The sequence below is a fragment of the Pelobates fuscus genome, chromosome 2 (genome assembly GCF_036172605.1).
Source record: "Pelobates fuscus isolate aPelFus1 chromosome 2, aPelFus1.pri, whole genome shotgun sequence".
NCBI lineage: Eukaryota > Metazoa > Chordata > Amphibia > Anura > Pelobatidae > Pelobates > Pelobates fuscus.
The window spans coordinates 35,990,396-36,018,045 of NC_086318.1; the positions used below are offsets into that span (position 1 = coordinate 35,990,396).

The window sequence follows — 27,650 nt, forward strand, 5'->3', positions numbered from 1 at the left end:
CATAAATGCCCTTGTGGCTTGATTTACATTGGTGAACCACCCAGGGGCGTACTTGGAGTATTTGGCACCTGGGGCGGATCCTACATTTGGGACCTCCCCCCACACAACTTTAAAATGTAGAAAACACCCTGATTTTTTTTATGTATTTAGCACTGAGCAGTGTTTGTATATTTTTAATGTAAGCATGTTTTTGTATGGAGTATGTGTGAGAGAATGAACAGGTGTGTTTGCACGTATTTGAATGCAGGCGTGCATTTTTCTGTAGTGTGTTTTTTTAATATGGTGGTGTGTGTTTATGTAGTGTTGACATTTGGATGCAGGGTTGTATTTTTGTGTAGTGTAGGCGAAATGCTGAGATGTATGCACATATACACATATACTTACATATACACACACTGGCACACGTACAGAAACACAGACACATAGGTACACACATTCAGTTACATAGAAACACAGTTATACACAGATACAGACAAATACTGACACACATACAGACACACAGAGAGAGACACACAGGCACACATACAGATAGACACATACATACAGATACACAGACACACATATACAAACACAGACACACAAACAGATACACAGATACCCATGTATAAGTGTGTGTTTGTATAGTGAATGCAGTGTGTTTGTGTAGTGAATGCAGTGTGTTTGCATAGTGGATGCAGTGTGCAGTTGTATAGTGGATGCAGTGTGTGCGGTTGTATAGTGGATGCAGTCTGTGTAGTGGATGCAGTGTGTGTGTATAATGTATGCAGTGTGTGTATAGTGAATGCAGTGTGTGTATAATGCATGCAGCTTGTGTGTATAGTGTATGCAGCATGTGTGTATAATGTATGCAGCATGTGTATAGTGTATGCAGCGTGTGTATAGTGAATGCAGCATGTGTAAAGTGAATGCAGCGTGTGTATAGTGAATGCAGTGTGTGTATAGTGAATGCAGTGTGTGTATAGTGAATGTAGTGTGTGTATAGTGAATGCAGTGTGTGTATAGTGAATGCAGTGTGTGTATAGTGTATGCAGTGTGTGTATAGTGAATGCAGTGTGTGTATAGTAAAAACAAAGAAAACGTTACCTGTGCTCTGGCCTAAATCCCCATGTGCATTTAAACAAAATGGAGGCTCTTTAGTTTTATTCCAATGGCCATTTGAATATATAAGCTCACCAGCCATGTCAAGGTACTAAGCTACTGCTGTTGTAAGCGCGGTGCTTTATCTTTGTGTTTGTATATGTACTAAGCTACTGCTGCTGTAAGCGCGGTGCTTTATCTTTGTGTTTGTATATGAATTTTGTATCACACAGCTATGTTACATTGCTGCCAGGCTCCCCACGTTTGTCTTATTAAGACTTTATAAGTATGTAGGGGCAGCACCCCTTCCTGTCTCATCAGAGAAATTTGCCTTTTAGCTGATACCAGCAAGGTGATTTGTACGTGTTATAGCCCTATTCAGGGTAAAGTATGTAGGGGTTTATAAAACACCCCTTAATGTCTCATTAGAGACGTTTAAACTTTGTCTGATACCAGCAAAGTTTATTGAATGTGTAGAAGCCCTATAAAGGGTTAAATGTTAAAGGGTTTATAAAACACCCCTTCCTGTCTCACTTTGTCTGATATCAGCAAAGTTTATTGTATGTGTAGAAGCCCTATAAAGGGTTAAATGTTAAAGGGTTTATAAAATACCCCTTCCTGTCTCACTGGAGATTCTTGGGTGATATCAGCATATCTAATGGCTAGTGTAGGAACTCACCTATTGAGGCTTGCCTTGATGTGGCTGGTGAGCTTATATATTCAAATGGCCATTGGAATAAAACTAAAGAGCCTCCATTTTGTTTAAATGCACATGGGAATTTAGGCCAGAGCGCAGGTAACGTTTTCTTTGTTTTTACTATGTATTTTAAGCTATTGGATACTAAACTACTGCTGCTGTAAGCGCGGTGCTTTATCTTTGTGTTTGTAGTGTGTGTATAGTGCATGCAGGTTGTATGTATAGTGAATGCAACTTGTATGTATAGTGAATGCAGTGTATGTATAGTGAATGCAGTGTGTGTACAGTGTATGCAGTGTGTGTACAGTGTATGCAGTGTGTGTATAGTGAATGCAGTGTGTGTATAGTGAATGCAGTGTGTGTATAGTGTATTTAGTGTGTGTATAGTTCATGCAGTGTGCGTATAGTGTATGCAGATGCAGTGTGTGTGCTGGGAAGGTGAGCAGTGTTTATTGTATATTCTTTGCCCCCCCTCTCTGTCCAGGGAGGGGACGTTTCCTGGTGGTCCGGTGGCACAGGATAGATAGGGCAGTGAAGAGGGGCCCAGAATTCTGCACGCTCTTTTCCCATCCAGCAGCAGCATCAGCAGTTCCTCCGTTCTTGCAATCCGCGAGAGCGGATCACAAGAACGGAGGACCTGCTGCTGCTGGTTGGGAAACAAGCGTGGATACTTTCGAAATGCCGCCCCTGTGAAAGTGCGCCCTGGGCACTCCCCTAGTGAGTGGTACCTGGGACAGACCACCCCCACTGCCCCCCCTTAGTATGCCACTGGAACCACCTATAACATCAGAGAGCACATGTCTAAACACAGAGCTGATATCTAGTTACCTAGTTACATATCCTCACATATGTGTTTGCTGTTGATCCAAAAGAAGGCAAAAAACACAGTCAGAAGCACTTCCAATTTTGCAACAAACTAGAAAAAAAATTCCTTCTTGACCCCAGAATGGCAAACAGATTAATCTTTGGATCAAGCAGCTATTACCCTACTAATTAGACATTATATCCCTGTGTGTTATGTTTTTGCAAGTATATATCCAATTGCAGTTTAAACATATTTATGGACTCTAATAAAACCCCCTCTTCAGGCAGAGAATTCCATATCCTTATTGCTCTTACTGTAAAAAAAAAAAATGTTTCTTTGCCTTAGATTAAATCTCCTTTCTTCCAGCCTAAATGCGTGACCTTGTGTCCTATGTATAGCCCTGTTTGTGAATAGATTTCCAGATAATGGTTTGTACTGGCCCTGAATATATTTGTATAATGTTATCACCCTTTAAAGCGCTCTCTTTCCAAACTAAAGAGATTTACATTTTTTAACCTTTCTTCATAACTCAAATGCTCCATTTCTTTTATCAATTTTGTAGCTCATCTCTACACTTTTTCTAGTGCCATGATATCCTTTAGAACATTTGCCCAAAATTGCAAATGAAGAGAACTGATAAACCTGTCCCTGCTAATTTTTGTTTCCACAATCATGCAGTATACCAAATGAGATGGCAAGCAATTGATTTTTGTGCCCATGCAATTTAGGGGTGGTGAAAGACAAAAATTACTTAAAATTTGTGAGGAATTTTGGATGCACAAACTGGATTGTCTGGAACCAAGATGTCTTAATTGAGATTCTGATTTATCCTTATTTTTGTAATCCATGGTGTTCCCATTGTGTTTAGGTTATATATATATATATATATATATATATATATAAATATATATTTGTGTTCGGGGCCATTGCAGTAATGAAAATGTAATCGTGATTAAGTCAATTACCTTAATTAGCAAAAGTCAGTTGAGGTGTGCCGATATTGGCTGAGGCATATAAACAGCATAAGCTGATGGCTTCCAGCGGCCTAATGTTTTGATCACATGTACCGGAATTTATTGGCTTGAGGCACTGAATGCTGCCCCTATCCTGAATGAGTGCCCTGAATATTTTGTGGCTTTCTAGCTGAGTTGTGTAAATAATAATCATATGTATACCATGAATTTAGAAGTGGTATGGGTAGCCCCGTGAAGTGACAGGAGAGGGAGTGAGGCGTGAGGGGGTGTTGACAGTAGGTATATGTCAAAAACTTTCACTGGGCACCATGAATTGTCAGTGGGGTAGTAATGTATAAGAACTGCTTGACCCATCTGACTGGTCTTAACACCGTGTTGCCCCGTGATAGTGAACTCTCGTGGTCTTAGAAATCCATAGAAAGCCAAGTATATTGCTGTTTTGATAACAGAGTTTGTATGGGGTTCAAAAGGCGTTGTATCCAGTAAGCCTGAAATACGTTTGAACAGTTGTATGTCGATAGGCAACCTACATTGTGGAGTAGGACCATTTGCTTTGTATATACCCTTAAGGATGGTTTTGATGGGGTAGGATGTGAAGCGTGAGGACGTCCAGCTACGCTCTAGCACAGGTTTTCTGTGCTATAGAGCAGGAAGGGCCCTCTAGTGGCTGTCTAGTAGACAGCCACTAGAGGTGGAGTTAACCCTACAAGGTAATTATTGCAGTTTTATTCTTCCAATGGGCAGAAGTTGTCTGGGTGCCTGGCGTGTCCCTTTAAATAGAGAATGAGGTTAAGAATGGTGTGTTGCCCCATACATGCACACCACTAAGTGCTAGAATTAATGAAGAGTTTTTACAATATCTAAGTCACTAAGTCATTTGCAGTGGAAGGATGATTACTGGCATCCAGGGCGACAGCTTACCAAGAGCTGTTGTAGGTATATAGGCCAGGGAGGAAAAGAGAAAGATATACAAGTAGGGGTGTAAGGGAGAGAGAGAAAGGGGGTAGTAAAGACACACACACAGAAGGGGGATTGTGAACAAGGAAACCCAAAATAATACAAAAAAAATGTGAGTCACAGAAATTTGCAACAAAGAAATACACACCTTCATTTAAAATGTTCTGATTTAATGTTTTTGAATAACGTTTTCAAATGATTTAACATTTTGTTTATACATTTTTAAAATGATTCAATATTTTGAAAAATCTTTTAATATCGCAATACATTTTTGATTAATTAATAAATTTTTTTATATATGATACATGTTTGTTACGTTACTATTTTGAAAATCACTGTTAAAAGTTAATTTAAAAAAATATATATTAAATAATTTTAAAAGCTTATCCAAGAATATTAAACTGAGGCCTTAGCTATTTATCCATGCTGTATATTTGCCCCTAAAATGTCTTTGTCAATTTTGAACAATTGCTAAGTTATTGAATAAACTCATGTGTACATTAGGACACATGCATCTTAGCCATCAAGAGGTCTTACATTAATATTAGAAAATAATTTCTACAAGCCTACTGTTGTTCATCTAATGGAATTAAAAGAGATTCACACAAGATCTTGTTTTTTTCTGTTTTTAGTAACGTGATATAGCACAGATCTTTTGTGGTGTTGGTGTATTTGTAAATCCAACTAGAGTATCGAGGTTGACATCCGTAATACCAGGAGGAAGGTGGAATGTGAACTTCTGTAGTAAGCTTGCAAAAAAGATAAATAGTTCCATCCTTGCAAGGTTTTCACCAGCACATACTCTGCGACCTGCAGTACATACAGAGCATTTACTTGGTTATATATACATATACTATATTTAAAAAAAAACAAAAAAAAAACACTTGTTCTAAAATTGCTTTAAACAAAACAAATATGCATCCATAGGCATGCGCAGCCTATTGCATTAGGGTGTGTACCCTAAAGCACAAACACACGCCGCGTGTATATGTATGTATATATATATATATATTTATATATATAAACAAACACACACACGCACACACACACATACATACACTGCTGTGTGTGTGATGGTGTTGTGTGTTTATGGGTCCTGTGTGTGTGTAAGGGTACTGTGTGTTAGGGTGCTGTTAGTGTGATGTGTGTGCGAGGGTGCTGGTAGTATGTGTGTGTGAAGGTGCTGTTTGTGTGCTGTGTTTGTGTGAGGGTGTGTGTGTTTGTGAGGGTGCTGTTAGTCTTTTGTGTGTGTGTTTGTGAGGGTGCTGTTAGTGTTCTGTGTGTGAGAGGGTGCTTTGTGTTTGAGGGTGCTGTATGTGTAGGTGCTGTGTGTGTATAGGGGCTGTGTTTGTGTGTGGGTGCTGTGTGTGTGTGTGTGGGTGTTCCCTGGATCCTCTCCTGCCTCCCCCCATGCTACAATGGGCTGGTGGAGAGGGAGGCTTAGAGCAGATCCGGCGCTCGGATAGCTCCTGTGATCTCCCCTGCTGGTCTCAATACAAAGGCGTGCCACGGGGATTAGGGTGTGCCCAGGCACACCCAGCACACCCCATGCGCACGCCTATGTATGCATCACAAAATGCCTCCTAAGGTGATCTGATAGAAATGTTTAGTAAATAGTTTTAAAATGCACTGCTAATTAACTAATTGATGATGGAACAACCATAACTGCTAAAATAAGTTGTCCTTGAAGTTGGTAAAAACACTGAAACCAAATATTGCTGGTTAAACCATAAAATTAAGACATAATTGTGCTTGTAGTGTTCCTTTAGCAGAAAACAGCTTTCAAACTGTAAATTATTGATTTATTGTTGGTGTTAAGTGACAGTCCCTACTAGCATTAGCCACAGCAAATCAAAATTCGAATCACCCGAAATGATGGGCTATCGCACTATTCGGTTTATATGGAATTTAGGTTTCCGACTTTGTTTTGGAATTTGGAAATTCGGGCAAACCCTTCAAAATGTGGCGAAATTTTATTTTAGAGTGAACAGAATCTCCAAGTGTAATAGTTACTACTACATCTCATATAAATGTATTCCCAGTGTAAGCGAAGATAAAAAACAAAACAAAAAAACAGTAGTATATAAATTGTGCGATTAGGTATGTGAGACACCAGCAGGAAATAAAGCACACTTGGCATAACATTAGCCCTTATAGTGTTGCTACTGAAAATAGTGCATTGTATTGCTTTCTTCAGCAGCACTGAAAGAGAAAATAGTAAAAAGATACTCCACTACCCAAATACCAATACACTACCTAAATACAAGGGATATACCCATAATAAAATCATGAATGCATTTAATTGTTCATTTTTCCATTGGGTGTATATCTAAAAACAGTTTTCAAAGGCTGCAGATCTCGTCTTCTGCTTTTGCAAGCCATCCCTTTCTAATCATGGCTGAACTTTCTATGGCTGTCTAATCACAGACTTCCCAATGCAGCTCAATGAGAAGAGTTTTCAAGGCAGGTGCACTGGACAATTGCCTGTCTCTAGAGCTTAGCTCCACTGAGTTAAACAATCCAGGTAGTAACATGCACGGAATAACAGCCAGAGAGGTGTAACAAGGTTAATTTATTAGATGGACGAGTTGATCCATTCATTATTACCGATTCATTTCGAGGAATAATTTCATAAATTACATCACGATCCGTGCAGTATGGTATTTGAAACCATAATCTCTAGCTGTAATGTGTATATATTATTGTTATTTATTTGCTTTAGATCACTAAGCTATGGTGAAATACTGATCAAAACCTTAATAACAGTAAAATGTAGTGATCAAGGTGTTAAAGGGACACTATAGTCACCCAGACCACTTCAGCTCAATGAAGTGGTCTGGGTGCCAGATCCCTCAGGTTTTAACCCTTCAGATGCAAACATAGCAGTTTCAGAGAAACTGCTATGTTTACATTTGGGGTTAAGCCAGCCTCTAGTGGCTGTCTTCCAGACAGCCACTAGAGGCGCAACTGCAACGCTGGAGGCATATTATGCCTCCATCGCGCAGAGCGTCCACATAGGAAAGCATTGAGAAATGCTTTCCTATGGACACTTTGAATGCGCATGTGGCACTTTGTTTTCCTGACACTATAGTGATCCTTTAAAGTGGCTCTGTCACACTATAATTACCTTAGTTGACTATCAGCACAGAAATAATGATTCTTGCTGTTGGCTTAAGCCCCGAGTGGGCTTCTACGAAACTTGTCTCATTTTAGTTGATAAATATTGTTAACACAGAGTCTGTCACTTGCCACTTAACAGTAAGTAGGATTCAAGTGTGTAGGTGTGCAAGTGTGTTCAAAACTGCAGAGTGCCGATTCTGTAATGATTATATGCACTACACCGGAGGTAGGTAACTTTTGACACTCCAGGTGTTGTGGTCTACATTTCTCCTGATGTTTTGCAAGTGTTTTGCAAATGTGTAAGAGCATTATGGGAGATGTAGTCCAAAACATCTGGAGTGTCAAAGGTTGCCTCAAAACAGGGTAGTACTAGCGCTAATTTGCAAAAAGTGAATAACGGATGAGCAGCTTAAACACCAAGTTCTTATCTTTAAGAGTGAGTTCAGTGGTAGTGTACTGGTGAAGCGCTATAAAATATTCAATTATAACAATAGTGTTTTTTCCTATTTACAATTGGTGAATAAACTTTGACATGTGAATATATATATATAAACAGTACCTTTTAGGTATATACAAAGGTGTCCTAAGTTGGAAATCAGTACCTTAAAAAGAAGAATATACCAAACATAGTGTAAACTGTGACAAAAATGAAAATAGATTTAAATTAAGAGGGAAAATTCCCACTCACACTTTGGAGAGCTAATAGTGTATAGCTCAATTTGATCGCCTGTGGGGTCCGTGGAGGCGACCCTATCCCTTCTTTTTGCTGGATATTGTTGTCTTAAAACTCTGAAATGTTAAAACATATATATGGTGCAGTACCGTATGGTTCCAGATATGTGTGAAAAAGAACAGATTTGTACTCACAGACACAGAGCCATCCACATCGGCTCTGATCACGGGTATATGTGGTTAAGGACCACACACCTTCTTTAAGAGCAGGAACAATGCCACCAGTGTTTATAGAAATATAGGTAAATTTATTACATAAAACTATTTATAACAATAAAAAACTATATATAGCAATATAAAAACACTGTATAGGCATAAAAAAGTCCAAATAAATAAAGACCGGTATTCTCCAAGTTCCAGGACGCGTTTCGCTTCAACAGCTTCTTCAACTGGATAAAAAGAGTCTCTATTTCTTCTTTGGGACCTGTTCCTGCTTTTATACGTCTTTAAGAGTCCAATCCTTGATTAAGAGTCCGTGATTTCGCGGGCTATCTCCATGGGAACGGTGACGCCCTGCGATTCACGTCTCATTTTCGTGTATTTCCGGGTTTCCGCATCACTTCCGGTCACGTGTCTCTCGGCCGTTACGTCATGCGTTCCACCTTGCGGTTCACTCGGCCGATACCCGGAAGTGTGTGGTGTCATTCCACAATGATGGGAGATAGATGTAGGGATAAGAAAAACACATACATTCATAATGGCAGAAGTTTAAATGAGGGGAAAGGTTGATTCTTTCTTAAATCTTATACTGAAAACGGGATAAATATATTTGTATCTTTCTAAATGAATGGAGCTGTAAATATATTTATATTACAAAGAGACCGATAGTTTTATATAGAAACATTAAGCTAAATTTGCAGAAAATCCATTGTAGCTACAGGGGAAATGAATAATACACATGTATAGATAACCAGGACCATAAAGTGCATAAATTTTTTCCATAGTGAATCCTTGCTATAAGCGGCCAAACGGGGCGTTAATGAAGAGATCTAATGTGGCAACTAGGCAATTAATCATAGAAATGTATACATGGCCAGGACCATAAAGTGCATAAATATAGTCATAAGGGATCCTAGCTATAAGCAGCAAAAAAGGGCATATATAAAAATATCCAATGTATAAAATTAACAATATCAGAACTACAAAGGCATACAAAGACCCAATTAAAATTCTTCATAAGAACAATAACCTCCTAAAATTGAAATAAAACATATATTTATCTTAAAAAATGGCACATCTCAAAGTCCGTGTTAAGACCATATGGGATGAGCGTGTTTAGTTTAAAAATCCATTCCATCTCGTTCTTACTCATTCTTGTATCAAAATGTCCTCCTCTCCAATCTCTTTCTAGTTTTTTGATCGCAAAGAATTGAGTACCGGCTGTTTCACAATTTTGGTGGATTTTGTAATGGGCCGAGACACTATGGTTCTCAAACCCTTTAGATATATTCCTTCCATGTTCTTCAATTCTTATATGCAGTGCCCTTGTGGTTTTCCCTATATATTGTAAACCACAAGGGCATACCATGCAATAAATGAGATTATTGGAATGGCAAGTCAGGAGTTCTTTAATTTTATATTTAGTTCCGTCTTTGCTAAAAAAATGATTCAGGTGTCTTTTTTTGCTGGTAGTTCTTTTACATGCTAGACAGCTTCCGCATCCAAAAAAACCCTTTTCTAAACTTAAAAATGTGTCATTGGTTTTTCTTTCTTTTAGGAAGCTGGATGTAAGTGCCGTGCGTAAATTGTTTACTCCCCTATGTATGAATCTGGGTCTTTCAGGGAGGAAGGTTTTTGCTACCGGGTCTTGAAGGAGAATGGGCCAGAATTTGGAAATAATATTTCTGACTTTATGATTTTGCGTGCTATAATTGCATATGAAGGGGATTTCTTTGAGTTCATTGTCCTTTTTTTCTTTGTATTTTAAGAGCTTCTCCCTCTCCATTATTTTTACCTCTTTCCTAGCTTCTTCCAATTTTATTTCCTCATAGCCTTTCTCTATGAATTCTTGTTTGATCTTATTTGATTGGGTCTCAAAGGTGGTGAGATCCGTGCAATTCCTGCGAATACGCAGGAATTGTCCTCTAGGGGCGTTCTCGAGCCAGGGGGCAAAATGACAGCTTTCTCTACCTATGAAACTATTAACTTCTACCGTTTTGAAGTGGTTTCTGGTCTTAATACTACCATCTTCTATATATATTTGTAGATCCAGAAATGTAATTTCTGATTTGCTCCAGTTGTTGGTGAGTGTTATCCCCCATGAGTTATTATTGAGATAATTTAGAAATGTCATCAAATCTCCTTCCTCTCCTTCCCAAATAAAAAAGATGTCATCAATGTACCGGCCATAGGTGACCAAGTTCTGCCTCCAGCCATGCTGGCCGTAGATGAACTCTTCCTCCCAATGGGCCAGGAGCAGGGGAAAAGAAAGACACAAAAGGGAAGACACCACAAACATCACAACACCCTACAAAAGACAAAGAAATTCGAGTGTAGAGGAACTAGAGGAGGAAAACATATCCAAAAAGGAAAAACGAGAGAGGCCACAAAGAAATCAGATCCCATAATGGGGATCTTTAATTTAAGCCAGAAAATTCTAACAGAGCATCATAAAAAAGTGCTAACAAAAGGCCTAAAATTTGCCCCAAATAGACCTCTAAACCAGTTTGAATTTTACATAGATCTAAATAAATTTAAAAGAAATGTGTGCCTAAAAAAATACTTTGCTAGAAACCCTATAGAACGACAATATAATCAAGAGGAGGAAACAAGACACACCAGATTAAAAGAAAAATCTACATTTTATCCAAAACAAATGATCTCTGAAAAAATGGTCACATTTGAAACCATGGTAATGACGGAAATTAAAAAATTGGAGAAAAAAGATAATTTTAATTATAATCTTACCATGCAAGAGAGACAAGCCTTGAAAGATTTAAAATCAGACACTGACCTGGTTATCAAGCCGGCAGATAAGGGAGGGGGGATAGTCTTAATGTCAAAAGAGCTATACTGCAAAGAGGCCGAAAGACTACTATCAGATGCACACACATATCAAAAACTCAATTACAACCCCAGTAATGATATGAATCAAAACTTTTTAAAAATTTTTAACAAGGGAAAGGAGTTACAAATATTAAATGAAAAAGAATTCGACTTTTTAAATATTAAATATCCAAAAATTCCTGTATTTTATTTTTTACCGAAAATTCATAAAGATGTAAATAATCCTCCAGGGAGACCCATAGTAGCAGGAATAGACTCAATATCAAGTAGGTTATCCCAATATGTAGACATTCACCTTCAACCCCTTGTTAAGAAAACTACCTCATACATTAAAGACACCATTTCCATTTTAAATATTTTAAAAGAATGTTTTTGGAACTCAAACTGTTTTTTAGTCACTAGTGATGTTACGGCCCTCTATAGTAATATCCCACATAGTTACGGGTGTAATGCCACTAAATTTTTCTTAACCAATACCTCAGATCTAACAAGCACTAAAATAGATTACATTTTGGAAGGTATGGATTTAATCCTAAAAAATAACTTTTTTTGGTATGGAGAAGAATTTTATCTCCAGATCAATGGTACGGCCATGGGGACCAAGTTTGCCCCCAGCTATGCAAATTTATTTATGGCCCATTGGGAGGAAGAGTTCATCTACGGCCAGCATGGCTGGAGGCAGAACTTGGTCACCTATGGCCGGTACATTGATGACATCTTTTTTATTTGGGAAGGAGAGGAAGGAGATTTGATGACATTTCTAAATTATCTCAATAATAACTCATGGGGGATAACACTCACCAACAACTGGAGCAAATCAGAAATTACATTTCTGGATCTACAAATATATATAGAAGATGGTAGTATTAAGACCAGAAACCACTTCAAAACGGTAGAAGCTAATAGTTTCATAGGTAGAGAAAGCTGTCATTTTGCCCCCTGGCTCGAGAACGCCCCTAGAGGACAATTCCTGCGTATTCGCAGGAATTGCACGGATCTCACCACCTTTGAGACCCAATCAAATAAGATCAAACAAGAATTCATAGAGAAAGGCTATGAGGAAATAAAATTGGAAGAAGCTAGGAAAGAGGTAAAAATAATGGAGAGGGAGAAGCTCTTAAAATACAAAGAAAAAAAGGACAATGAACTCAAAGAAATCCCCTTCATATGCAATTATAGCACGCAAAATCATAAAGTCAGAAATATTATTTCCAAATTCTGGCCCATTCTCCTTCAAGACCCGGTAGCAAAAACCTTCCTCCCTGAAAGACCCAGATTCATACATAGGGGAGTAAACAATTTACGCACGGCACTTACATCCAGCTTCCTAAAAGAAAGAAAAACCAATGACACATTTTTAAGTTTAGAAAAGGGTTTTTTTGGATGCGGAAGCTGTCTAGCATGTAAAAGAACTACCAGCAAAAAAAGACACCTGAATCATTTTTTTAGCAAAGACGGAACTAAATATAAAATTAAAGAACTCCTGACTTGCCATTCCAATAATCTCATTTATTGCATGGTATGCCCTTGTGGTTTACAATATATAGGGAAAACCACAAGGGCACTGCATATAAGAATTGAAGAACATGGAAGGAATATATCTAAAGGGTTTGAGAACCATAGTGTCTCGGCCCATTACAAAATCCACCACAATTGTGAAACAGCCGGTACTCAATTCTTTGATGCTCTGTTAGAATTTTCTGGCTTAAATTAAAGATCCCCATTATGGGATCTGATTTCTTTGTGGCCTCTCTCGTTTTTCCTTTTTGGATATGTTTTCCTCCTCTAGTTCCTCTACACTCGAATTTCTTTGTCTTTTGTAGGGTGTTGTGATGTTTGTGGTGTCTTCCCTTTTGTGTCTTTCTTTTCCCCTGCTCCTGGCCCATTGGGAGGAAGAGTTCATCTACGGCCAGCATGGCTGGAGGCAGAACTTGGTCACCTATGGGCGGTACATTGATGACATCTTTTTTATTTGGGAAGGAGAGGAAGGAGATTTGATGACATTTCTAAATTATCTCAATAATAACTCATGGGGGATAACACTCACCAACAACTGGAGCAAATCAGAAATTACATTTCTGGATCTACAAATATATATAGAAGATGGTAGTATTAAGACCAGAAACCACTTCAAAACGGTAGAAGCTAATAGTTTCATAGGTAGAGAAAGCTGTCATTTTGCCCCCTGGCTCGAGAACGCCCCTAGAGGACAATTCCTGCGTATTCGCAGGAATTGCACGGATCTCACCACCTTTGAGACCCAATCAAATAAGATCAAACAAGAATTCATAGAGAAAGGCTATGAGGAAATAAAATTGGAAGAAGCTAGGAAAGAGGTAAAAATAATGGAGAGGGAGAAGCTCTTAAAATACAAAGAAAAAAAGGACAATGAACTCAAAGAAATCCCCTTCATATGCAATTATAGCACGCAAAATCATAAAGTCAGAAATATTATTTCCAAATTCTGGCCCATTCTCCTTCAAGACCCGGTAGCAAAAACCTTCCTCCCTGAAAGACCCAGATTCATACATAGGGGAGTAAACAATTTACGCACGGCACTTACATCCAGCTTCCTAAAAGAAAGAAAAACCAATGACACATTTTTAAGTTTAGAAAAGGGTTTTTTTGGATGCGGAAGCTGTCTAGCATGTAAAAGAACTACCAGCAAAAAAAGACACCTGAATCATTTTTTTAGCAAAGACGGAACTAAATATAAAATTAAAGAACTCCTGACTTGCCATTCCAATAATCTCATTTATTGCATGGTATGCCCTTGTGGTTTACAATATATAGGGAAAACCACAAGGGCACTGCATATAAGAATTGAAGAACATGGAAGGAATATATCTAAAGGGTTTGAGAACCATAGTGTCTCGGCCCATTACAAAATCCACCACAATTGTGAAACAGCCGGTACTCAATTCTTTGCGATCAAAAAACTAGAAAGAGATTGGAGAGGAGGACATTTTGATACAAGAATGAGTAAGAACGAGATGGAATGGATTTTTAAACTAAACACGCTCATCCCATATGGTCTTAACACGGACTTTGAGATGTGCCATTTTTTAAGATAAATATATGTTTTATTTCAATTTTAGGAGGTTATTGTTCTTATGAAGAATTTTAATTGGGTCTTTGTATGCCTTTGTAGTTCTGATATTGTTAATTTTATACATTGGATATTTTTATATATGCCCTTTTTTGCTGCTTATAGCTAGGATCCCTTATGACTATATTTATGCACTTTATGGTCCTGGCCATGTATACATTTCTATGATTAATTGCCTAGTTGCCACATTAGATCTCTTCATTAACGCCCCGTTTGGCCACTTATAGCAAGGATTCACTATGGAAAAAATGTATGCACTTTATGGTCCTGGTTATCTATACATGTGTATTATTCATTTCCCCTGTAGCTACAATGGATTTTCTGCAAATTTAGCTTAATGTTTCTATATAAAACTATCGGTCTCTTTGTAATATAAATATATTTACAGCTCCATTCATTTAGAAAGATACAAATATATTTATCCCGTTTTCAGTATAAGATTTAAGAAAGAATCAACCTTTCCCCTCATTTAAACTTCTGCCATTATGAATGTATGTGTTTTTCTTATCCCTACATCTATCTCCCATCATTGTGGAATGATACCACACACTTCCGGGTATCGGCCGAGTGAACCGCAAGGTGGAACGCATGACGTAACGGCCGAGAGACACGTGACCGGAAGTGATGCGGAAACCCGGAAATACACGAAAATGAGACGTGAATCGCAGGGCGTCACCGTTCCCATGGAGATAGCCCGCGAAATCACGGACTCTTAATCAAGGATTGGACTCTTAAAGACGTATAAAAGCAGGAACAGGTCCCAAAGAAGAAATAGAGACTTTTTTTATCCAGTTGAAGAAGCTGTTGAAGCGAAACGCGTCCTGGAACTTGGAGAATACCGGTCTTTATTTATTTGGACTTTTTTATGCCTATACAGTGTTTTTATATTGCTATATATAGTTTTTTATTGTTATAAATAGTTTTATGTAATAAATTTACCTATATTTCTATAAACACTGGTGGCATTGTTCCTGCTCTTAAAGAAGGTGTGTGGTCCTTAACCACATATACCCGTGATCAGAGCCGATGTGGATGGCTCTGTGTCTGTGAGTACAAATCTGTTCTTTTTCACACATATCTGGAACCATACGGTACTGCACCATATATATGTTTTAACATTTCAGAGTTTTAAGACAACAATATCCAGCAAAAAGAAGGGATAGGGTCGCCTCCACGGACCCCACAGGCGATCAAATTGAGCTATACACTATTAGCTCTCCAAAGTGTGAGTGGGAATTTTCCCTCTTAATTTAAATCTATTTTCATTTTTGTCACAGTTTACACTATGTTTGGTATATTCTTCTTTTTAAGGTACTGATTACCAACTTAGGACACCTTTGTATATACCTAAAAGGTACTGTTTATATATATATTCACATGTCAAAGTTTATTCACCAATTGTAAATAGGAAAAAACACTATTGTTATAATTGAATATTTTATAGCGCTTCACCAGTACACTACCACTGTCAAAGGTTGCCTACTCATGCACTAGACCCTAAACGTCAAATTGTTGCGGGTAGCTGGAGTATTGACAGATTAGGTTCTCTGTCAAAATCCGTTCCCTTACACCTCGGCAATCAGTCACTCTACCTCCCTTGAGATTACCGTGGCTGAAGAGGCTGCTCGGCAAGGTAAGTAAGATTACTGTTACATTGAACTTTACAGTAAGGGACTTCAGCACTGAGATTTAGGACATTTATATTAAGATGAAGGTTAATCTTAACCCTAAATGCCCTATGCTATTTACCTGTTTTCTATTTTTTTGCATTTTTTGTTATAAACAAACTACAATTAATGTCTTTAAATTATGGGGAAGGGTCAGTATCATCTGGTGGGTAGGTACAGGGTAGCTGCCAACGTTGTCACGCAATCTTTTTTTCTTTTTTTTTTTTTATTCTTTTTTTTTGGTTTGCCATCAGACATATATCAAGTCACACAGTACAGGATATTGGCAAGTATATTACATGCAAGGTTTACAATTTGAATTGTCATACATGACTGTTGCTATTGTGATGGATCATCGGTTTTCTGTATGTACAATATGCACTCTGACGACAAGAATTTTTTTTTTAGTATGGATACAAATTAACATTAACAACCATATGAAAACCAAACATGCAATACCATAGTGCCTTTGGTGAGTACTACAGGTGGTGATTTCTATTTTGTTGAGGACTGTACGTCTCACCTTCAGTGTTGCAGGTATTAGCAAAGGAGAAAAAAAAAAAAGATAAAGTAGAAAGATATAATGGGGGATTCTACGTTCTTTAACCCAGCATCTCCTGCTAACTAAGGATATAAATAAACCTCTATAGCCAATGATGTCATTATGATCAAATTTACATCCTTGTACACAGCAACCAAAATCAGTTTTGGTTTGGGTAGTGTTTTTAACTTATGACTTACAACAAAGGGATTTTGCTACAACATAGCCTTAATAAGCAGAAAGAAAACAAGTGAAAAAAATCACACGGCAGCAAGTTATTATTAAACAAGAACAAATAATTGTTTTCATTTTTTTTTTTTTTAATTAACCCCTTAAGGACGGTTAACGGTCTTGGGCAACTTACCTGATCGCTGTCGGTCCCACGGCGGCGATCAGTTCTCCTCCCGGTCCAGGGGGGTTGCCTGTCTGCCCGGGCAGTCCACCCTCGGCAGATCAGGACCCCACGGCCATGTGATCACTCGATCACATGACCGCAATAGGTGTCTGTATATCTGCCTGCAGGGGGACTGTCTGTGCTGACAAGCAGTCTCCCTGCAAGTGAAAAATCTAAAATAAAGTTAAAAAAAAAAACAATCAGTGTAAAAAAAAAATATGATATATATGATATATATACATGTATTATATCTATATATACCTATATATAATATATGTATATATATATCATATATATAATGTCATACTAAGTGTATTTTTATATTTATATATACGTATATTAATATAAAAATACACTTATATTTAAATTACACACAAATATATACAATATATATAATAACTATATATATGGTATATATATATTATTATAAAATACAAATAATATGTTAATAAAAATAAATAAAAAATAAAAATCATTTTTAATAATTAAATAAAATTATATATATATATATGCAATTTTATTCTAACAGTATTTTGATATTGATATATATATATATTTATATCAAAATACACTTAGAATGTAATGATATATATATCTATGTATAAATAAATAAATAAAAATAATACGAAATATACATATGTCCACATACATAATTACATAAATAATTTCATAAATATACACGTAGACGTCAAATATATAAATATGTATATATATTAAAATTATACGTGCATATTTATGTAATATTTTTACCTAATTAAGTAATTTTAATGATTGCAATTCGAGGGACCTGCCTGCCAACCCAGGCCGAAAGTCCAGATAATTTAATTTTCTAGCACTGTGTTTAACCCTGTAACTTTCTATGACACCCTAAATCCTGTACATGGAGGTACTGTTTTACTCGGGAGACTTCGCTGAACACAAATATTAGTGTTTCAAAACAGTAAAACATATCACAGCGATGATATTTTCAGTGAAAGTGAAGTTTTTTTGCATTTTTCACACACAAACAGCTCTTTCACTGAGGATATTATTGCTGTGATATATTTTACTGTTCTGATACACTAATATTTGTGTCCAGCGAAGTCTCCTGAGCATAACAGTACCCCACATGTAGATGTTTTATAGTGTTTGTGAAAGTTACAGGGTCAAATATAAGGCTTGATTTTACTTTTTTTTTTTTTTTATTGAAATTTGTCAGATTGGTTAGGTTGCCTTTGAGAGCATATGGTAGCCAAGGAATGAGAATTAGCCCCATGATGGCATACCATTTGCAAAAGAAGACAACCCAAGGTATTGCAAAGGGGGTATGTTCAGCCTTTTTTAGTAGCCACCTAGTCACAAACACTGGCCAAAGATAGCGTTTTTTGCATTTTTAACACACAAACAAATATAAATGCTAACTTTGGCCAGTTTTTGTGACTAGGTGGCTACTAAAAAAGACTGGACATACCCCATTTTGAATACCCTGGGTTGTCTACTTTAAAAAAATATGTACATGTTAGGTGTGTTTCGGGCATTTATGACAGATAACGGTGTTACAATGTCACTATTAAAACATTTAAAATATATATATATTGAAACAGCAATTTCCTACTTGTATTTATAGGCCTATAACTTGCAAAAAAAAAGCAATAAAGCATGTAAACACTGGGTGTTTTTAAACTCGGGACAAAATTTTTAATCTATTTAGCAGTTTTTTTCATTAGCTTTTGTAGATAAGTAAAAGATTTTTCAAGTAAAAGTCCAAAAACATGTTTTTTTTTTAATTTTTCACCATATTTTCTTATTTTTTTTAATACAATATATGACATAATACAAATAATGGTATGTAAAGAAAGCCCTTCTCGTCGTGAAAAAAACAATATATAACTTGTATGGGAACCGTAAATGAGAGAGCGGAAAATTACAGCTAAACACAAACACCACAAAAGTGTTAAAACTGCTCTGGTCCTTAACGTACAAACATCGCAAAAACAGGCCGGTCCTTAAGGGGTTAAAACACATACCTGCTGAAAATGGAATGAATGCATCTTTTTTTAAGAAATTCCCTTCTGAATCAAGAAAATTATTTGGATTAAATTCCTCTGGATAATCAAATTGTGTCTTGTCTCTCAGAACAGATGTAAGCAATGGAATAACATATGTTCCCTGCGTTAAATGGGAAACAAGGGCTTTTTAAAGGTGATCATAAATAATAAGCAATATTTATAATGTGAAATATATAGGGAAATGTATCCTATTATAGGTAGCTTAACAGCCCACAAATTATTAAAGTAGGCAACCTTTCATCAAGTACCCTTCATCACAAAATGTAATATGGCTTTATGCTCTGCTTTCCTTTTTATTGTTTAAAGTGGAAACAGGGATGGCAGCACATCCTTTCTAACTCAGGATATTCCAAATATTAACATGTGAAAAGATGGGATCTGTGCGGTAGGTTAAATGTTGTCATATTCAAGTAAGAAAACAGCACAAATATCACACACTTTACTGTCTGCCTAAGCAGATTTACGGAAGCTTTCACTAAACTCTAGTAACACAGTGACACATTTATAGATAGTAATTTTGGTGTAAATTGCAGTAAAAAAAAGCACAGTTATTTTGCCAAAGTTAATAACTTTTGAAATGTAGACCACCTCCAAAATTACTTTACATCTCCAAATGTTTTTAAAAGCGTCAGAATAGCAACCAAAAAAACTCAACTGTTCTACTCAATGCACACATTCAGGTACATTCTTCATACATAAAGTATTTCAGCAAACTGATGTCATTTATTGGTCTGGAATTTCCCTTGAAGTATAACTTTCTTAATATTTCCACAGCTCTCTAAGCCTAATATCAACTTCTCCAAAAAAAATACTGTACAAATTATGACGAGACATAGAAAGAGTATTCTTGTTCAAATGCAAATAAAGCCAATTTAGTAAATTTTGAATACAATATGTGTTAAACAAACTTACTTTAGGAATAAAATATCCTTTAAATATGACATCTTTTGTGGTTTCATGAGGAACGTTCAATGGAACCACATCAGCAAACCTCTGTATTTCATGTACCACTGCATTGGTGTATGGCATATCTCCACGATGATTGTAACTGGGATTGGCTAATCCAATTATTTGAGAAATCTCTTCCTGGACCTTCTCTAGACATAGCAACAATAAATACATTATCATTCTCCATCACATTATAATTAATTTATAGAATCAAAGTAAAATTATTTTTATGTTTAATGCCCTCCTTAATACGTTGCTGTATATGTTATGATATCTCAGTCAGAACTTCTTGCTGGCTTATGTAATAATGACAATTTCTGGAAAGCAAGACTAGCAATTTATAAGCTCTCAATATGAGTTGAATTTGAGTATTTAGCCTTAAAATTGGTTGCAGGATATTGCCTTCCACAACACCTTCACAATAAATTGATTTTCTCATTGCATGTGATGTCACATATCACTTGGGGGCAACCTTAATTTGTATAACGAGGTGGGATCATTTGATCTTTAGAAATGTTGAAATATAGTGGATGCCATTGTATTGACATTGTCACTTGCAGTGAAGGGGCTATGTGGCTTGACACAAAATCTAGGTACCCCTGGGTGCCTATCATTTAGACCAGGGTTCTGCAAACTCTGGCCCTTTAGATGTTGCTGAACTACAACTCCTATGATTCTCTTGCTGTCTATTTCATTCAAGGGATCGTGGAAGTTCTAGTTCAGCAACAAATGGAGCACCAGAGTTTGGAGAACCTTGATTTATTATTATTATTATTATTATTATTATTATTATTGCCATTTATATAGCACCAACAGATTCTGTATTGCTTTGCAATATTATAAGAAGGGAGAGTTAACTATAAATAGGGATATTACAAGAAAACAAGAAAACTTACAGGAATGATAGGTTGAAGAGGACCCTGCTCAAACAAGCTTATAGTCTATAGGGGGTGGGGTGTAAAAGACAATAGGACAGAGAATAGCAATCAAAATAAGTGGGAGTGAAGCAGAGCTGGAGGAGAGAGTAGAGTGCTGCCCTTCAGGAGAGAGCGAGAGACAGGTATGTGAGGTAGAGATTACTCTGGAAGGCCATAAGCTTTCCTAAGAAGATAGGTTTTATGGCACTTCTTAAATGATTGAAGACTAGGGGAGAGTCTGAATGCTGTAGGCAGGCTGTTCCATAGGAAGGGAGCCGCCCACAAGAAGTCCTGCAAGTGTGAGTTGGCCGTACGGGTGCGAGTAGTGGATGGAAGAAGGTCACGGGCAGATCGGAGAGACGGAGAAGGGGCATACTTATGGATCTGTGAAGAGATATAAGAGGGGCTAGAATTGGTCAATGCTTTATAGGTATGACTTAGCATTTTGAATTGACTCCTATAGGATACAGGAAGCCAATGTAAGGACTGACAAAGGGGAAAATTAGTCTGGCGGCAGCAGTCATTACTAACTGTAGCGGGGCAATACGGAAGACCAATTAGGAGAGGGTTACAATAATCCATGCAGGAAATTACTAGAGCATGGACAAGCTCTTTGATACCACCTTGAGTAAGGAAGGGGCGGATGCGGGCTATGTTTTTAAGTTGGAATCTACAGGATTTGGTAAGATGCTGGATGTGAGGCTCAAAGGTGAGGCTAGAATCAAATATGACACCAAGACAGCACGCTTGCAAGGATGGACTAATGTGGATACCACTGCAGTGAAGGGAGAGCGAAAGAAGATAATCTGTATTAAGAGGAGGAAAGACAAGGAGTTCCATTTTAGAGAGATTTAGTTTTAGAAAGCTGGAGAACATCCAGTCAGAGATGGAAGAAAGGCAAGCAGTGACACGTTGCAGGGCGGCAGGGGAGAGGTCTGAGGAGGAGATATACAGCTGGGTGTCATCAGCGTACAGGTGGTAGTGGAATCCAAATGAGGCAATACGTTTGTCAAGAGATGCAGTATAAAGAGAAAATAGAAGGGGCTCAAGGACAGAGCCTTGGGGGACTCCAAGAGAGACAGGATGAATGGAGGAGGTATCATTAGAAAAGGAGACACTGAATGAGCGTTGGGAGAGATAGGAGGAAAACCAAGAGAGGACAGTGTTACAGAGACCGAGTGATTGAAGAGTTTGACGATGGAGAGCATGATCAACAGTGTCAAAGGCAGCAGAGAGGTCAAGAAGTATTAGTATGGAATATTGGCCTTTGTATTTAGCTGCAATTAGGTCATTAGTAACTTTGATAAGAACAGTCTCAGTAGAGTGGAGGGGGCAGAAGTCAGATTGAAGAAGGTCAAGGAGAGTGTTAGAATTCAGGTGAGACATACGGGTAAAGACAAGTCTTTCCAGAAGCTTTGAGGAAAAGAGGAGCAGGGATATGGGAAGATAGCTAGAGGGGGTGGATGTGTCGAGGGATGTTTTTTACAGGATAGGGACTACAGTAGCATGTTTAAGGTCAGCAGGGACAATGCCAGAAGAAAGAGAGCAGTTGAAGATGTGTGTTAAGGAAGGCACAAGACAAGGGGAGAGAGATCTGATAAGGTGAGATGGGACAGGATCAAGTGGGCAAGTGTGGGTTGAGAGGAAAGGAGAAGCGCAGCCCCCTCTTGTTCAGTAGCCGGGGAGAAAGTCTGAAGGTTAGGAAAAGCATGATCTACATGTGGTTGAGAAAGAGGAAGGCAGGGAGGGGAGCATTCTTTCCTTAGCTGTTCAATTTTATCGGTAAAGTAGCATGCAAAGCTCTCGGCTGTAAGGTTAGTTTGAGGGGCGAAGAGAGTTAAAGGTGTCAAAGAGATGCCTGGGATTGTGGGAGCATGAACTAATGAGAGAAAAAAGGATGACTGTTTGGCGAAGGCAAGGGCTGCGCTGTATGAACACAGTCTAGACTCTCACTCAGCAGTTTGCTGTTATGGAAGTTACAATTCCACATTAGTAATATGAATTCTCTATTCATTGGATGAGTACATCAGTTGACACACTCAACACATGACTGTCATCCATATATGGACACCATTGATATTACAATGCTCCATTAAGCAGAATTCCTCAATTGGGTTCTCAATAATATGTTGTACAAGAAGATAATGACTACAGAAATAATAAAAAGTAAAATGATGATGATGATGATGATGATGAATACCTTGAACATGTGGGTACTTAATCATTAAAAGCAGACCCCAGCGGAGTGTGGTAGAAGTTGTCTCCATTCCTGCAGAAAATAAGTTCCTTACAAGACTGGATAGGTTATCATTGTGAAAATATGATTCACTGTTCTCTTTTTCCTAAGATTTCAAAACACAGAAATTGTAAAACTATTGATGGTTTTCACAAAACACATTGTAAAATTATCTTTTTATGTTGTTTTTTCCTCTTCTTTGTTGATTGCTTTTTATACTTTCAAACTTTGAGCGGTTAGCAAAAACAAATGGGAGAGCTAGCCCATTCATTTTTAACTACTTGATGAGAACAAGGATTTCATGGGGATTTTTGGATACATTCAAGGCAAATGGTAAGTGTATCATTTCACATCATAAGTATGTATTAATTCAATACAATAAATTAAAATTGTCAGACAAACAACACTAAGCTTATCATTGCACATCGTATGCTTGTATATTAAAGCTTAATGTAATATAATATACCCAATTCAGTAGGAATTATAGGAAAATGTATCCAATCTGCACAAAAAAAACCTACAGGGATGAGCTTCTTCTTCTGGTTTCATTTCCAACAAGATACTTGCTGCAAATAATACAGTTTTACATTTTCAGTAGAAAGAGCTAACACTTGCATTGATGGCAAAGGTATTATACTGAAATTTAGTAAGCACATATCTGCATGTGATAAGATTTTGAGTGTGTGAGTGAGCATTGAATTCACTACTTCTACAAGAAGCATAGCTTCTACTTTGAGCTATTGCTCAAAGGAACCAAGGAGAGCTCCCTCCCGGCTGTCTGTATGAGCTTTATAAATTTGCACTCTGTTTTGCAGTATTCTGCATTATTTAGCAAGTAAAAGAAAACTGTAGTAATTATGGATTTAGAGACCAAGACCTAGGTTACATAGCACGGTGACCACAAATGTGTTATGCACCCACAAGTGTATATTTAGTTTTTTGTGTATTTTACTATGCACCCCAACTTTCTTTACATGCACATACTTTCATTCACATACACATTCATATTCACATATACATTCACATAAAGAAATATATTCATTCACACACACACACATACATTCATGTACACACCCACGGACACATACAAAAGATACACAGTTTTACACACAAACATATGGACACAGAAACACACACATTTATACATACACATGCATTCATATATGTATGTGCATTCATCCATGTACGACAGCAGCAGAGGAGGCACGACAGCTACATGGCCAGCAATGGTCCAGTAGACTTTCTCAGATGGGAGAGGATGCTCTGTGCAACCCTCTTCTGCCTATCACCGAGGGTGGACTGCACCCGACAAGTATGCCACTAATGCATACAGTTAATATTCTCTTTTCACTTTAGAGGCTATTTTTAGATATTGCATTTTGAGCAGTAGATAATATCAATCAATATAACAAAATGTTAGTTCATGGAAATGTGGGTCCGTGTGCTCAGAGGGTTAGCTCTCCAAAGGTTCATATAACACTTACCTGTTTTTGACGTACTAGAAACGCATCAACTATACTTCGTGGATCAAGTATGTCTAAATTCTTCATATGTTCCACAAATGTACTTTTAATAAATGCAAAAAGTTCTTTCAAATTTGTTGTAAGCTTTTTGTAATCTCCAGGAAGAAATTGAATAAATGGAAATATGTTATAAAGCTATTAAAAAATAAAAGACAAATAACAAATATCATACAACATATAAGTGAGATACATGTGGTAATACACAAATCGTTACTGAAGACACATAGGACTATTTCCCATGATTATTGCTAAAATAAAACCATATTTATGGCTGCAGGACAGACTAAATCTGAGGGCAAGGATGCGGGCTCCTGTGGCTCCCTGGGTCTGATGGCGTGGTATTGGCTGGATTTCAGTGACCTGAAATTATAGCCATGTCCAAACTCAAGCTACTTTTCTCAGTTATAGATTTCTTTTTTTTTTTTTAAATTCAACATTTTTATTGACAAAATTTTCAAGGGGATGGGATGGGATACAGAAATAAAAAGAAGGGATGGGGTAGGGGTTTCAGGATTAACAATGCGTTCTGGTGTGTGATACAGCATGATATTGCGCATTTAGTTATAGATTTCTTAAGTCTAACGTTGGGACGCCAAAGAAAAACAAGTTACCTGCACTCTTTCCTTGATCCCTATGTATTTTTAAACAAATGGAGGGTTTTTAGTTACCTCCAATGGCCATGAGAGGATGAGCCCACCTGCCTTGACGTTGGCAAAAAATACCCCTTTCTGTCTCATTAGAGATTTTTGCCAGAGGCTCAAGGAAGCAAGCTAAGCTAAGTATGTATGCCAAAGGGTGTATGAGTCCGCACTCATACAACTCCTTCGACCCTGCGTTCCTGTGAATTTTTCATAGGCCACGTTTGTGGAAACGAGGTTCTGTAGTTCTAGTTTAGTTGGAACTGCTGACGTTCTCCAGTATTTTGCTATGATTGTCATTGTTGCCATGTGTATGAGATATATCGTTTTGCGTATGTGTTTCAGGATGATAGTTGGGAGGATGTGTAAAAGGCATGTTTCTATAGAAGGCGTCACCTCCCAGCCCGTGCTTTGAGTTATAATGTCTCCCACCAATTCCCATACCGGCTGTATCTGCGGGCAATTCCACCATATGTGTAGCATATCCCCATTAGGTCCCCCACATCTCCAGCATAGGCCATCTGTGTTAGTATACATTCGTGCCATTCTATCTGGCGTGAGGTACCACCGGTACAATACTTTTCTAGCTGTTTAAATGTGTGACGCACAGCTGGTCATTCCCTTATGGGCTGTGAATGCTGAGCTCCATTCCTGAGGTGTAAGGTCTCTCCCCAGATCCCTATTCCACTCTCTTTGAAATTTCCAGAGCTGTGGCTGTGGTTCCCTAATTAGTAGGTTATAGCACATAGACAGAGATTTACCCTGTTGTCTAGTGTCTAGGCATTTAGATTCAAAGTGGGTCAATTTTGTCTCCCCTCGTCCTGGCTGTGTTCCTGTGCCCTCTGGGCGCAGGGTGTGATACATTTGCATATATGAGAATTGGGCCTTGTTTGGTATCAGGAATTGTGTTTGTAGGTTATGGAAGCTTTGAACTGATCCCTTGCGGGTCACTTGGTGGATATGTGTTATGTTGTGTTCTGCCCATAGTTTATAATTAAATGTAGGGTTCACAGCGTGCAGCGTTTTCAGGGGGGTTGCCGGGGACCATTTTTGTTGCGAGCATACTCTGTGCCTATTTTTGTCCCATATGGACAACATTAGCCTGGTTGTCGGCAACATCTTGGGTGTGTGGGGTCTCCTATTTTTGGGTGCCCATAGGAAATATGTTAAATGGGACCCTTCTAGTCTGCTGGATTCCAGAGATAGCCACTGAGGGGGTTGGGTCATTTGGTGGCATCCCAAGATATTAGCCAAGTGTGTAGCTCTATGGTATTCTTTCACATCAGGGAACCCCAACCCTCCGTCCTCTATTTTTCTAGATAGGAGTTTCCAGGATACCCTGGTTTTTTTGTTTAGCCAACCAAACTTGAGTAAAGTCGTCTGTAGTGCTTTGAGGTATCTAGCGGGGACCTGAATTTGCAGCGATCTGAATAGATAAAGTATTTTTGGCAGAATCATCATTTTGACTGCTGCGCACCTGCCCAACCATGATAAGTACTTTCCCTCCCACTTCTTCAGTGTGGTCACTATTTCCGTGAAAAGTTTTTGGTAATTCATGGAGAAGAGCGAGTTGCGCGATTTAGTAAGTCTGATACCCAAGAACATAAGGTAGTCTTCCCTCCAGTCATAGTGGAATGCTGATTTCAGTCTGTCTAGTGTGTCCCTCGCTATTCCTATCCCCATTGCTTGAGTCTTGGAGGTATTGAGTTTATAGTATGATTGTGTACTATAATGCTGGAGTTCGTTTTGGAGGTTCGGGAGTGATATCAACGGTTGAGATAGTGTTAGTAGGACATCGTCCGCGAAAAGATTAATCTTGTATTCTCTGTCTCCTATGTTTATACCATGTATGTTTGGATTGCGTCTGATTGATTCCGCAAGTGGTTCAAGGGCCAATACATATAGGAGCGGCGATAAGGGGCAGCCTTGTCTGGTACCATTAGTGATGTCAAATGGCTCCGATTGGAACCCGGACGTTGATACCGCTGCATTTGGGCAGCTGTATAGAGCTTTGATAGCTTTGAGAAATGTGGGGGGAAATCCAAATTTAGTGAGGGTAGCCTCCAAGAATAGCCAATTTAGTCGATCGAAGGCTTTCTCTGCATCTAAGGAGATTATGAGTCCTTGGGTTTTATCTATGTGAATCGCTTGTAAAACGTCTACTACTTTACGTGTGTTTTCCGATCCCTGTCTCCCATGTACAAAGCCTACTTGGTCATCCGAGATTATAGTGGGGAGGATGTCTTTGAGTCGGTTGGCCA

At 38.0% G+C, this 27,650-nt stretch overlaps 1 protein-coding gene across 2 annotated transcripts in view; it reads right to left on the minus strand.

Annotated features, from left to right (window-relative positions):
* Window positions 1-5,046: 5,046 nt before the first annotated feature.
* LOC134586524 (cytochrome P450 2K1-like) overlaps window positions 5,047-27,650 on the minus strand; it is a 106,027-nt gene continuing 83,423 nt past the window's right edge. For both annotated transcript variants that reach the window (XM_063442082.1, XM_063442083.1), the window contains exons 5-9: window positions 24,713-24,886; window positions 23,193-23,334; window positions 20,040-20,224; window positions 19,086-19,227; window positions 5,047-5,320 (exon numbers count right to left, since the gene is read on the minus strand). In XM_063442082.1, coding sequence (XP_063298152.1) covers window positions 5,139-5,320; window positions 19,086-19,227; window positions 20,040-20,224; window positions 23,193-23,334; window positions 24,713-24,886 — 825 coding nt within the window. In that variant the 3' untranslated portion in view covers window positions 5,047-5,138. The remainder of the gene's footprint in view (window positions 5,321-19,085; window positions 19,228-20,039; window positions 20,225-23,192; window positions 23,335-24,712; window positions 24,887-27,650) is intronic.